Consider the following 14,291-nt stretch of genomic DNA (forward strand, 5'->3'; position numbering starts at 1 on the left):
AGACTGACATTACCAAAGATCTCAGAAAGAAGAAAAGTCAGAGACCTTAATCATAAGGATATAAATCAACAGGGACAACAGTAACAGCAGAAGGGAATTTGACCTTCATATATAATGAAAGAGTTGAAGTGTCTATGAATAAATTCTCCAAAATAAAGAAAAATGATTCAACATTTGATGAAACAGAGGACCCTCTGGAATTTGAGGAGAATGTAGAACCACAATACACTGTTACTGCATGTTTTCTTCCTTCCTTCCTTCCTTCCTTCCTTCCTTCCTTCCTTCCTTCCTTCCTTCCTTCCTTCCTTCCTTCCTTCTTTCCTTCCTTCCTTCCTTCCTTCCTTTCTTCCTTCCTTCCTCTTCTTTCTTTCTTTCGTAAATTGGGGTTAAGTGACTTGCCCAGGGTCACAGAGCTGGGAAGTGTTAAGTGTCTGATACCAGGTTTGAACTCAGGTCCTCCTGACTTCAGGGCTGGTGCTCTATCCACTGCACACCTATCTACCCCTTACTACATTTTTAAAAAGAAAAATGATAATTATGAGAGTAGAATTTATGTCCTGCATAGGAAAAATAATAGGCAGAAGAGAAAATTTGAATGTATAATAATAAATCTCATCAAAGGAACAAGAGAAAGAATATAGTTGGGAAAGCAAATATATAAAGTGAAGGACATTCTCAAAGAAGAGAAGCAAAAAACAATATTATGAAAAGAAAATATGTTCTATAACAAAAAAAAAAAAAATACTGATCTCAAAAACAGGATGTGTAGAGACAATCTAATGAGAAAAAAATCTGAACCATAATGCAAGAAATAATACTTTTCTGCCCAGAACTTCTGAATACAGAAAGGGGAAGGGAGATGGTATAGGGGGAGAGAAGGGAGTGTGTGATGTGCTCAAGTCAAATTGAGGGCTAGCAATGAGGGGAAAGTGACCCCCATGGTCTCTCAGGAAAAGAGCCTTTAGGGGAATTGGGTGACAAGGAGAGGAGGACTAAAAGGGAAGAAAAAGGGGATGACTTTGTTTTGATAGTGGAAGGGGATTCTACTGAAGAATGCTCCTAAGAATGAAGAGAGATAGTCTATGAAGGAAGATGTAGACCTTATTTTGGATGTTATCAGGAAGATTTGAAAGACCACTTATACTACCTTAGAAGGAGAGTAATTAGGGGCACCTGGGAGAGTAGGAAGACAAGGAATAGATTTGAGGAAGAAAAAGAGTCAGGAGAAGGAGAAAAAGGGGGAGAAGGAGGAGAAGAAGGAAAAAGAGGAGGAGAAAGAGAAGAAGGAGAAAGAAGAAGGAAGAGGAGAAGGAGGAGGAGGAGGAGGAGAAGAGGAGGGGAGGGGAGAAGGACGGTGTGAAGAGGAGGGAGGGGAGGAGGAGAAGAAATAGATTAGTGGCAGGCTACTTAATATTATGGAGCAGGAATTAACATTGTTCTGGGGGTAAGGCACCACAAAAGTGAGCATGAAGATCTAGAGTAGACAGCAATGGGGGATATAAAATGAAGAGAATGATAAAAATCATCTCTGGAAAGAGGTGCCAAAAAATGAAATTTAAAAAAATAATAATAAACAGGGTTAGTTAAAGGGGAGGAAAGAAAGGGAGAATCTACTGGACTACCTGAGAAGGGGGAAAAATAGGAGGAAATTAAATAATCCTCCAAAAGGGGTGGGGGGAATGAATTAATAAGCTAAACTTTTCTACTTCTTCACAAGATGAAATGGCTCAGTTGGCTTCCTTTGTGCAAACTAGTATGAGTGGAAAGATATCTGCTACTTTGAAGTATAAAAAGGCTGGCACAATTCACATATTTACCCTTTGTAATTCTTTTTACGGAAAGCATACAACTTTATAAGACCCAATCTTCCAACTTTAACAGTTACCAACAGGAGGAAGAAAGCTCCTTGTCAAGACCTGAAGGAATGCACCAGTGCAATCACATAAGTTTGTAAGCCATCTTGATTGAGGTATTGAGATTCTAGATTGCTACCTAAAATTCCTCTTGCCAAATGCTCTACCACTATACCCCTGCTTCTAAAGTACAGTGGATATTCTTATATATTTAGTACTCAAGAAATATTGGTTGGATGGATGAATAAGTTAGCTGGATACCAGGTAGATCTTTTTTTCAAGAACTTCCACATTAGGCAATTTCTTCTTTTGTGCTATCTTTACTTTTGGTCACACCTTCTCTCAAAAATAAAATCCAAGATGCTTTAAGGTCTGAGTATTCCAAGATAAAAGTACATTTTTTGAAAGTGGAAATAAGATGTCAAGGAAAGGAGGAGCTTAGAACCAATTTGAATACTGACTTATACTCACCATCAGGAGAGAACTGGTCCCTCTCAAATACAGTGATGCAGAGGACATCCTGTTCTAGATCCTTGATAAAGAATTGGCAGTTGGAATTCCATTTGGGGTTTAGAGTATCCTGTATTGTCTTCGTTATATGACATTGGGAGCCCATTGTCACCTCACAGTAGGGATTACTCTTACCTGGATTGAGTAAAATAAGTGATGAGTTCTTTTCTGTAAGTTCTATAGGTAAGCACATTCATAGTTGTCCTTAATATTATTCCCCCACCCCTCAAACCTCACCCCCTGCTCCAATGTCATCTTAATAAAATAAATCAAATAAATAAACTAAAATAGCAACTCCCAATAAGTAACACTATTTCAGGAAGCAAATGAGAGCCAAAAAGCTGATCCACTAAGTATGAATCTACTAATCTATTTTGAGCTCTAGCCTTGCATGGTATGCTTCCACTGGGATGTTTCAACAGAAGCTTAAAGTCATTATGCCTCAAACTGAACTCACCAAAATAACCCTTCTTCAAGCTTACCAATTTCTGCTGAGGGCAACACATTCCTTCTAGTGATGCAGGTTCATGACCTTGGAGTCCCTTTGGACCCTTCCCTCTTATTTACAACCCAATTCTGGTCCGTCAACAAACATTAATTAAGAACTTACTAAGTGCCGGAGACTGTGTCAAGTTCTAGGGAAAGAAGCACCAAGAAAGAAACAATACCTACACTTAAAGGCAAGTTCTATTGATTCTACCTTGCATCTGTCTCCTCTTCACTCATATGGCCACTACTCTATTTTTGATTCATCACCAGTCACCTAGAGTATGGTGATAACCTCTTAATGCATCCATTATTCCCTATATCCATATATTCTTCACATATACTAAAATAATCTTCCTCAGGCTTAGGTCTTACAATGACATTCACTTACCCTCTAAATATTCTGCCATTTCCTATCACCTTTAGTATAAACTATAAAATGTTTACCTTGGAATCCAAGGTTTTTCTCACTTGGGAACCTATTTACCTTTCTAACCTATCCTATTTCATAATACTATTCTTTCCAGCTCTTAGCTAAATAGAAGGATTTTCTCTTCCCTGAACTAAATATTCCCTCTCTCCTCTATGCATTTGTGTAGACAGTCCCTTTGGCTTGGAATGTGCTCCTTACTCACCTCTGCTTTTTAGTCAATCAATCAGTCAATCAATAAGCATTTGTTAAGCACAATACCAAGTGCTGGGGATACATAGAAAGAGATAGACAGTCCCAGTTCTCAAGAACTCACTTCTAATGTTTACAACATGTAAACAATTATGTACAAACAACATCTGTACAAGATAAATAGGAAGTGATCAACAGAGGGAAGAGAATAGCATTGGAAAGATCAGGAAAGGCACCAGGCAGGAGATGGGATTTTACATGAGATCTAACAGAAATCAGGGAAATTAGAAGAAAGACTATTTCTGGAATGGGAGACAGTCAGTAAAAATATTTCTTCAAAATCTCAGCTCAGGCAACACCTTCTATATGTTCTCTTTCCCTGATTCCCTCAACAGTTAAGAGTTTTCTTCTTCTAATTATTTTGTGGCATATTTATCTACATACATACTGTGTCCTTCACTAAAATGGAGCAGGTAGACAGGTAGAAATGAAATGTACTTTTAAAATATTCAACTACTTTTCTTCATATTTTGACCTCTGTAATTACTTGGGGCTATATACTTCCTGGAATATTATTACCTTTTAGGTATCTTTCTTACATATAAGAATGGTGGCCAGGATAAAAGTTTTGAACATTTCATGAGTGTTAGAAAGAAAATTCTGATATAGCAACTGCTAAAGAGAAGGAAAAACAAAAACATCCTTACCATGTGACCAACAGGGCTTTAATTCAATACCTTCAACAATGTTCACCATCAATCTCCCGATACCTGTTGCCCTTTGGGAGCGAACTGTGATGGGGGAGAAAGGGTGAAAAAGGTGCTAAGTATTACAATTTAATATTTTAATATCCTACTTTCCCACATCCATCTCCCTCAACCAATAGCCCATATTTCTTTCCCTTCTTTATTCCATAAAGTAATAGTTTCCTATTTCCCATTAAAAAAAGAATAATGAGTCATATTTTTTATTTTCAGTATGAACTCTCTACTCTTTATCCCTACTCAATTCCCCTTCAGCATCCATCCCTTTTACTACCCTTCTCAATTTCTATTAGTATCTTTCAGCCCTGGGGATCATGATTTGAACCAGGATGGACCCCGTGGAATTGATTCTAAAAGAAAAGATTGCCTTTGAAATTATATGTCACCTACCTAAGTATGCCTTTTCCCTCTTCTTTTTCTCAGTTTCAATGTAGAATTCAGAAGCAGCTTTAATTTTCTGTACCCAGGCAGTTCTTAGAAAGGAGAGGAAAGAAAGTTGTGAAACAAGACTGAGTCTGAGGATCTCAGTGCCCAACACAGAGCTGGTATATACCACAATGAGTATTTGTTGAATGAAATGAATGAAGTATGTCTACTGTATATGCACAGCATCATTTAACAAGAATTTCATTAAGAAATTATACATATTGAAACCTGTGCTAAGTTTCAGGAACTCCCCAAAAAGGCAAAACCAGTCCCTGTCTTCAGTAGAGGAGATAAACATGAAAATAATAAGGTATATATAAAATCTATATAGAGTAAACAAAAGATTATCTCAATGGGGAAGGAAGCTAGGAAGACTAGGAAAAGTCTCCTGAAAAAAAGATGAGATTTGAGTTGAGTCGTGTAGGAAACCTTTAATACTGCGACATTAAAGATGAGAATAAAATACATTCCAAACAAGGGGAGGAAATAAATGTAGGCAAAAATATGGAAATAGGAAGTGGAATGTCATGAATGAGGCATAATGTGATTGGCTTGTACAGTACCAAACTAAAGCCTGGGAAAAACCTTAATTTAGAAAGTTCAAGGTCACCCACAGCACCCTGGACCATTATCAGCTATGTTTACCTTTGTCTTGCCTCTGGGCTTTGATGACTGGACAAGAGAGTGAAGCTGATGCCTTTGCTCAGCTGTCTCACTTAAATACAATTCATTCACAAATCAAGACACAATGTCATTGAGCCTCTTCAAGAACAAAGGACAAACAACATCATGGAGTGTATGGCGAGGAGTAAGTTGTAAGCCTGGGAAGGTAGGAAGGGACCAGATTGTGAAGAGACTTAAACGCCAAGCAAAGGACTTTATATTTCATAGTGGAAGTAAAAGAAAAGTCACTGGAATTTATTAACTGGGGAATGAGGGTTGAAAAATTAGACCTTGGCTTAGAAAAATGGCTTTACAGCTCAGTAGAGGATGTATTTAAGTGGGGAGAGAAATGAGGCAGCAAGTCCATTTATAAAGCTACTACAATAATCTAAGAGAAGTGATGAAAGCATGAAGAGTGGCTATATGAGTAGAGAAAAGGGGACACTTGTGAGAGACGTAAAAGCAAAAATAACATGATTTGATAAAAGATTTGAAAAAGATTCAATATATAAAGTGAGTGAGAGAAATTGAACATGACATCAAGGTTGTGAGCCTGGATAACTTTTAGGATAGTGTTGCTCTCATCAATAATACGGAAATTTGAAAGAGAAGAGGATATTTGTGGAAAGATACTGAATTCTGTCTCAGATGTTAAGGTTGAGATGCCTATGGGACAACTGGTTTGAGATATCTAAATTGGTGGTACAGAATTGGAATTCAGGAGGGAGATTAGACATATATATGGAGACAGGGAGTAGACTCAGGATTTCGCTGGGTAATGAAACTCCCACTACCAATTATAGTTGGCACAATGTCTGCAATTTACAATTTGGAAAAAATTACTTAGGACACTGAAAAGTTAAGCAATTTGCTCAAAATCATATAACTAGGATGGATATGTCTTTAGGCAACAGGGAAGGAGACTTTAGAATAGGAACAGTTGTAGGATGTGAGAGACACAGAGACAGAAAAAAGGAGATAGATATAGCGACAGAAAGACAAGAGAGAGACAGAGACAGAGAGAAATAGAGACAGAGGAGATAAGACAATAGGGGCAATCTTATGGAGAAGACTAGAAGAGATGGGATCAAAAATGTATCTAGAAGGATACAAGAAGAGTTCCCTCTCCATCTAAGACCAGAAAAAAGTAGGAAATGGTAAGAAAAGGAAGTCCAAGTAATATAAAATAAGGAATAAAAGAGAAAAAAGAACTCTTAGCCAGTGACTTAATTTTTTCTGTAAAGTATAAAGAGAGGTCCTCAGGAGAGAGGGTATGATCACGGAGTACCGAGAGGCTTGAAAAGAGATGAAAAGGTTTAGAACAACTACTGTGGAACTGTGAGAATCAATTAGGGAGGAGTAGAATATTGCCTCATTACAGTAAAGGCACAATTGAGATCAGAGAACTTAAATTTGTAGAGGACCAATCATCACTGTTTCATAATTTGTCTCTAGTTCTGTTCAACAGCGTGTGAACCCAAAAGACAGAGGCAGATAGTGTGTGCTTGTCAAGGGCGGCTGTTTGGGAAATTGTGATCTGTCATAGAATGGGGGAAGAGGTGAAAGATTTGAGAGTAGAGAATAATGAAGACTTGAATAGATTCCATAAGGAGTTAAGACAGAGAAGGGAAGGGACTGCAACTAGTGCTCTGAGAAGGAACTGAGTAATGGAGAGAAGGAAGGGACAAAGGAAAAGAGTTGAGAATGAAGAATAGGATGAAGGGTTGCAAAAGATGGAATGATAAAAGATTATGATTATATAAAGAAATTTCAGAGTTCATGAACAATGAAATAGAAATATTGTGTTTATGGCAAGATCAAAGGTATAATGATTTGGGAGTATAGTTGTGGTGGAATAAAGGAATAGATCATGAGAACTGAGTAGATTTTGAAAATTAAGAAATCAAGGTATCTAAAAGAACATTAAAATCCATGTGAAAGTCTCCTAGAATGAAGTCAGGGGCTGGGGAAAGAAAGACCAAAAGTCAGATATTGAATTCTTTGAGTACTGAAGGAAAATGTTCTTAATAAAGGAGAATGATCATCAGGATTGGTTGAAAAATTTAGATAGTCTGAAATCAAAGAAGCAGTTTCCAAATGATCATGGTAAGGGAAGAATGGAGGTAGCATAGGAAGCAAGTAGAATCTGTGAGTCAGAGAAGTGAAAGAAAAAAGAGGTGAGGGGAGCTGTGTCATAAGCAGGAAGTCTGGTCTAAGTGAGAACCAGAGCACAAAAAGAGTGAGAAAGGAGGCGTTTTAAGATGAAAGACTAATTTTATGCTTTTCTAAAATGCTTTATATTTAAATAAGACTTCAGGAGACTTCTTTACAAATGGAAAAGCATGGACACGAGGAGTCAAAGTTCAAAGCAGCAAGATAGAGTGGGGAGGATAGAACCTACATGGAAGTAAACCCCATGAGGACAGAAATTGTATATTCTGTCTTTTAAGAGCAAATAAAGCACCATTTATAATCATCTTAAAGCACAGATCCTGACACAGTACACATGCCAACTTTGAAAAAGGACTCTATAAATGGGTGAAATAACTGAGCATGAGAGAAAATGGTTATACTGAAAGTTTGCTAAAATATATTACATTCCTCTATCAGTGGGCTGATTTGTCCTCCAAACTTCTCAAACATATAATAGGTAGGATTAGTTTTCTTTCCCTTTTAAGTATCACAATAAGTTTATTTTTTTAAAAAGAGCTTTTTATTATTAAAATAATGCAAAGATAGTCTTCAACACTCACCCTTGCAAAAAACCTTTTCCTTCTCTCTTCCCCTCACCCCCTCCCCTAGACAGCAAGCACTCTAATATATGTTAGACATAACAATTCTTCTATACATATTTTCACATTTACTGTGCTACACAATAAAAATCAGACCAAAATGGAAAAAAAAAGAGAAAGAAAACAAAAAGCAAGCAAACAACAACAAAAAAGGTGAAAATATTATGTTGTGGTCCACATTGAGTCCCATAGTCCTCTCTATGGATGCAAATGGCTTTCTCCATGACAAGTCTATTGGAATTGGCCTAAAAAACCTCATTGTTGCAAAGGGCCAAGTCCATCAGAATTGATCATCACATAATCTTGCTGTTACTGTATACAACACTCTCTTGGTTTTGCTCACTTCATTTAGCATCAGTTCATGTAAGTCTCTCCAGGCCTTTCTGAAATCATCCTGCTGATCATTTCTTACAGAACAATAATATTCCATAACATCGATATACCATTCCCTAACTGATGGACATTCACTCAGTTTCTAGTTCCTTGCTACACAAAGGGTTGCTACAGACATTTTTGCACATGTGGGTCCTTTTCTCTTTTTTTATGATCTCTTTGGAATACAGACCCAGTAATGGCTCTGCTGGATCAAAGGGTATGAACAGTTTGATAACCCTTTGAGCACAGTTCCAAATTGCTCTCCAGAATGGCTGGATTCATTCACAACTCCACCAACAATGTATCAGTGTCCCAGTTTTCTCACATCCCTCCAACATTTATCATCATCTATCTTTTCCTGTCATTTTAGCCAATCTGAAAGGTGTGTAATGGTACCTCGGAATTGTCTTAATTTGCATTTCCCTGATCAATAGTAATTTAGAACATTTTTTCATACAACTAGAAATGGTTTTAATCTTTTCATCTGAAAATTGTCTGTCCCTATCCTTTGGCATGATTTATAGGATCAATTTTCAATTGCCACATCCATACATCTTATCTATTTTATAAATTACTAATAGGTGTATTTTTAAGTTTGAAATTGAATTGCTTTGCTCTATCATCTAACTGGCATATTGTGCAAATTAGTGTCAATTTGGCTTTTTTTATTTTCCTATTTTGGCAACTCTGAGTGTAAGAACTTCTTCCATCTTCCCCTTTCTCCAATGAAATTGGAGTCCAGTGTCCTGGACACTGAAAGTTGTATAATCATGTAATTAGCATCAATTATATTTCAGATATGAACTTAACTTCAAGGGCAGATTTCAATCTATAACACTCTCGTGTCATTCAATGTTAATTTTAGTCTAAGTAGACTAAATTAAGAATATAAATCTTAATACATTCCCAAAAAGCAACTTTTAAAGACTTATTAGTTACCCTTTGATCCAGCAGTGTTTCTACTGGGCTTATACCCTAAGGAGATACTAAAGAAGGGAAAGGGACCAGTATGTGCCAAAATGTTTGTGGCAGCCCTGTTTGTAGTGGCTAGAAGCTGGAAACTGAATGGATGCCCATCAATTGGAGAATGGTTGGGTAAATTGTGGTATATGAATGTTATGGAATATTATTGTTCTGTAAGAAACGACCAGCAAGATGAATACAGAGAGGCTTGGAGAGAATTACATGAACTGATGCTAAGTGAAATGAGCAGAACCAAGAGATCATTATATATGTCAACAACAATACTGTATGAAGATGTAATCTGATGGAAGTGGATTTCTTTGACAAAGAGACCTAATTCAGTTTCAATTGATCAATGATGGACAGAAGCAGCTACACCCAAAGAAAAAAACACTGGGAAATGAATGTAAACTGTTTGCATTTTTGTTTTTCTTCCCGGGTTATTTCTACCTTCTGAATCCAATTCTCCCTGTGCAACAAGAAAACTGTTTGGATCTGCACACATACATTGTATCTAGGATATACTAGGACATATTCAACATATATAGGACTGCTTGCCATCTAGGGGAGGGGGTGGAGGGTGGGAGGGAAAAATCGGAACAGAAGTGAATGCAAGGGATAATGTTGTAAAAAAAAAAATTACCCTGGCATGGATTCTGTCAATAAAAAGTTACTATAATAAAAATAAATTAATTAATTAAATAAAATAAAATGGAAAAAAAATAAAATAAAGACTTATTAGTTGATTTTGCTGCAATCTGCAACCACTCTGCTACCTTCTGTCTACATACAGTAGAGACTCCAAGAAAGGAGGAAAACTCCCCGCAGAACCTTCTCTTGATTCTGCTTATTAATTTCACTGCTAATACCATCACCACCTTTCTATGATCAAAGCCAGAATTTGACAGTATTTCCTATTTAGAAGCAGCATTAGAGAATATCTAGTTCAGCTTGTACTTAATAGGTATCACTTTGACAACATCCTTGGAAAATGACAAGTGTATAGTAGCACAGAGCATATAAATATGTTTTATGTTCTGCTTGAAGACCACCAATGATGGGGCACTCACTACCTGATAAGATCACTTATTTTTCTGTGCTTTGGTCCAAATTATTAGGAAAGTTTTTCCTTCTCTATAACTTGACACCCATTTCTCCCCTTGTTCTGCCCAACAGGGCCCAAGGAGAATAAGCCTAATCTCTCTTACAGAATAGCTTTAAATACTTGAAGATATCAAAAGAAACTCTTCTTCAGGGAAAAAAACAACTGCAACCTCTTGTCAAAGACGCAAAAGTTAAAAAGCTTCATTACAATATTGTCCTTGAAGTCTATGCCATGGGGTTACCTTACAGTAAGTCATCAATATACTTCAGTAAATAAGCCCACTTGTATGAAGCAAAAGAATATAAAGAATTCCATTATGTGGAACAGAACAGAGTAAGGTCCCCAAAGTGTTCTTTATTGAAGTGTTTTCCACTCTGTCTTCATATTGTGTATTGTGTGACTACCAGATTAAATTGTGAGAACATAACAAGTGGATTTAGTTTATTCACATGTTAAATAACAATGATGATGATGATAAAAATAAAATTTTTATAAACATAAAAGATAGCTATATAAAAGTATCTAAAACCTGCATTTGTAAAATGAAAAGTTCATATGAAGTCCATATATGGAATATAGAATATGGAAACTCAACTCCTCTCTTCTTGTTCTCTTTCGTTGGGAAATTGGAAATATTGATCTCATTCAGTGACATTAGGTAGACATCTGTCTTAAGGATCTACCCAAGGGAAGAACCAAAGTCAGCATCATAATTGGAAATCACTTTAAATCAAAGAGTAAAGGCCACTGGGGAGAACACCACAGCAGGATATCTTCCTTTTCTTTACTAGAGAAGTAAATCAAAGTTAACGAGCTAAATACTTCATCTGCACTCATGCTAAATTGAATGCTGGAGGCATTGTTATATAAACTTATTTTTCATGAAATCCCTTTTGTGAAAAATTTCATTTCTAAAAGTTTTTGTGAGAGTTTTTCATTCTAATTCATTCTGTTGTCATCAGTCTCCAAGCTACAGCAAAATGTACCCAAAACAGAGAAATATGTTTTTAATCGAGGGACAAAACCCTGATTTAAGTAAAATGACTGAAAAAGAATATGGATCTGGTGTACTCATTAGTCACCGTGCAATCCAGCCATTGGATGGAATTCAGTATTGATTCCCAGTCTTGGCTTTGCCATACCACAAGGTGTCGCCATTTATCCCCATAATCATTAAATTCAGAAGCAATTTTCCCAAAGGACGTCAAAGGAAAGACAGGAATGTACCCAAAGGAACAGGCCTTTAGCTTTCCTGGGCTCCTGGGCTTACTCAAGCATATTGGGACTTAGCTTCAGTTCTGGAGGCCCATTTGTTGAGAATGCTACAGCAGAGATTCCTTTTGAGTTTGGCTGGCACTAATAAGGCCAATTCCAACTTGAAAATTCTTTGATTCTGTAATCCAGTGACTAGTGCAGAGACAAGAGGAGAGAGGGAATTTTAGGGTAAATGAGAAGTTGAATGTTATCCAGCTTGCCCTGAACACGACTATATTGGGTGAATCTGGGTAATGGGGCTTTCCCCTAAAGGGCCTACATACTATTTATTTAATATTTTTCCTAGGCACATTCAAAACAATTTTTTCACATTTATTTTTAAAATTTCTGAATTCTAGGTTCTCTCCCTCATTTTTACTCAAAGTTAAGAAATCACGTGAGAAACTATGAAAAACATTTCCATAAAAGTTAATTTTTGAGAGAAAACATAGCTCTCTCACCCTAATGAAAAATTAAGTCAAAAAAAGTGAGAGAAAAAGAGAGAGAGAATGCTTTAATTATTTAGACACAATCAGTTCCTTCTCTGGACAAGATTTTTCATCTTAAGTCCAAGAATATACAGTCATCCCAGAACATTGTTATTACTTTGTATATAGTACATTTAACTTTGATTGAGTTCAGATTGGACTATCCAGGTTTTTTGTTTGTTTGTTTGTTTTGTCCTAAGAACATCCTGGTCATCATTTCCCATAGAACAATAACAATACAATACAAACACATGGCACATTTTATTGAGCCATTCCCCAATTGATTGACAGTCCCTCGATTTCCATTTTATTTTTTGTAAAGGGCCTGTATACTAAGATGAGAGGCTATTAATAACTTTGGTCTTTTATTATCTCAAATCAAGTCAAGAAGCATTTAACTAAGTGCCTACTATGCTCCAGGCACTGTGTTAGATGAATTAGGTATTTTCTGGGATGGGAAGAAGAAGGAAATGTCAACTTTAAGGAGAGCACAAGTTAAGAGAGAACTGCATGACTCCAGATGAGAACTGTATAACAACTCACATCATTTTCTTTAGGGGCACCTGCAAGGTTTTATGAAAGAACAGGTAGGTAATCAATGCATTTATCAGAGGAAATATGACACAAAAGAAAAATCACTGGGCTAGAAAACGGAAAACACTGGTTCTAATCCCAATCCCATCATCCATTTATTATTTGAACACTCTTAGATAGAGGTAGCTGGTGGCCCAGTATGCAGAATACTAGGCCTGAAGCAGGAAAACTTGAGGTCAAATCTTGCCTCACATATTTATTAGTTGTATGACTCTAAGCAAGTAATTTTAAAACAGCTATTTGTCTCAATTTCCTCAACCACAAAATAGGGATAATTATAGCACCTAGTTTGCAAAGTTACGGAGAAGATCAAATGATACAATATTTGCAAAGTGCTTAACACAGTACCTGGCACAGAGTAGGCACTTAATCAATCAATATATTAATGTAAATTCTCTTTCCTTTTCCCTGGGACAAATCATTTGCCTCAGTTTCCTCCACCATAAAAAGAGTACTATACTCCTTGTCCTGAACATCTCATACCACTAAGTATAAAATAGGATAAAATATCTGAAAGTGTTTTGCAAACTGTAAAACTATAGCATTATATAAAAGATGGTAGCGTTATTGCTAAAACAACAAGATCTCTGTTCAACTTATATAAATGATATATGAAGGTGAGATGGATGAATGTCAGAGAGCCTGGTTTTACACCAGAAATGTTACTGGATCTTACCTTTCATTTATGCTTTCTGCACGGAGAGTGTAGACTCTATCAATGTGGGAAATGTGGAAGATGGGCTCATCTCCAGAAGGGTCAGTTGGCAATTTTACTAGGACTTCATTTAGGAAAATGGGCTGAAAAATACCATGCATTGGTATCATAACACTATTCTGATGGTATATACTATGAATAAAAAGATAGCATTTGTACTATCATCCCTCTTTTCCAGTGATTTATTTCTTACCATCAATTTGTACATTTTGATTTTTTTTAAATAATCCTTTGTATACATGTCTCCCTCTATCCAACTCTCTAAACATTTTTTTTGGATTGGGGAAACTGTTTAAGATATGATTTACCTATCACCTGGTAATAAGTATGTTGGGTATTTTTCCCATATAGGAATGATTTTTTTTCTCCCCCTGAAAATAACCACTGTATAGCAAAAGCAATTGACCTTTAACATATAGCTAAATATATTTCTTTAGGCATTTTCATCTAAAAGTTTATCACAGTGCATAGTACAATACCTGGCACATAGTAAACACTTAATAAATGTTTGTTGACTCAACCATACACACTCCCCCCCCCCCCAAAAGATCTCAAATTCTCAGTACTAGGACACAGGACTCTCATTGCTGAGCTATCACAATTCTAGGTGCCCTGTGCCAATTCCTAGCAATACTACCAAATAAACACCATTAAGTAACCCCTTTTAACTTGTGCCCCCCC

General features: G+C 36.5%; 1 protein-coding gene across 5 annotated transcripts in view; it reads right to left on the reverse strand.

Annotated features, from left to right (window-relative positions):
- The window catches only part of ITSN1 (intersectin 1), a 268,177-nt gene that overhangs the window by 13,112 nt on the left and 240,774 nt on the right, over positions 1 to 14,291 (reverse strand). For all 5 annotated transcript variants that reach the window (XR_004232930.1, XM_031959333.1, XM_031959332.1 and 2 more), the window contains 4 exons: positions 13,572 to 13,693; positions 4,626 to 4,708; positions 4,179 to 4,262; positions 2,325 to 2,498 (listed from right to left, as the gene is read on the reverse strand). Coding sequence is in view for 4 of the 5 variants with exons in the window: in XM_031959333.1 (XP_031815193.1) it covers positions 2,325 to 2,498; positions 4,179 to 4,262; positions 4,626 to 4,708; positions 13,572 to 13,693 (463 nt within the window). In the remaining variant the exon portion in view is untranslated. The remainder of the gene's footprint in view (positions 1 to 2,324; positions 2,499 to 4,178; positions 4,263 to 4,625; positions 4,709 to 13,571; positions 13,694 to 14,291) is intronic.

Source organism: Sarcophilus harrisii, chromosome 3 (assembly GCF_902635505.1).
Source record: "Sarcophilus harrisii chromosome 3, mSarHar1.11, whole genome shotgun sequence".
NCBI classification, from domain to species: domain Eukaryota; kingdom Metazoa; phylum Chordata; class Mammalia; order Dasyuromorphia; family Dasyuridae; genus Sarcophilus; species Sarcophilus harrisii.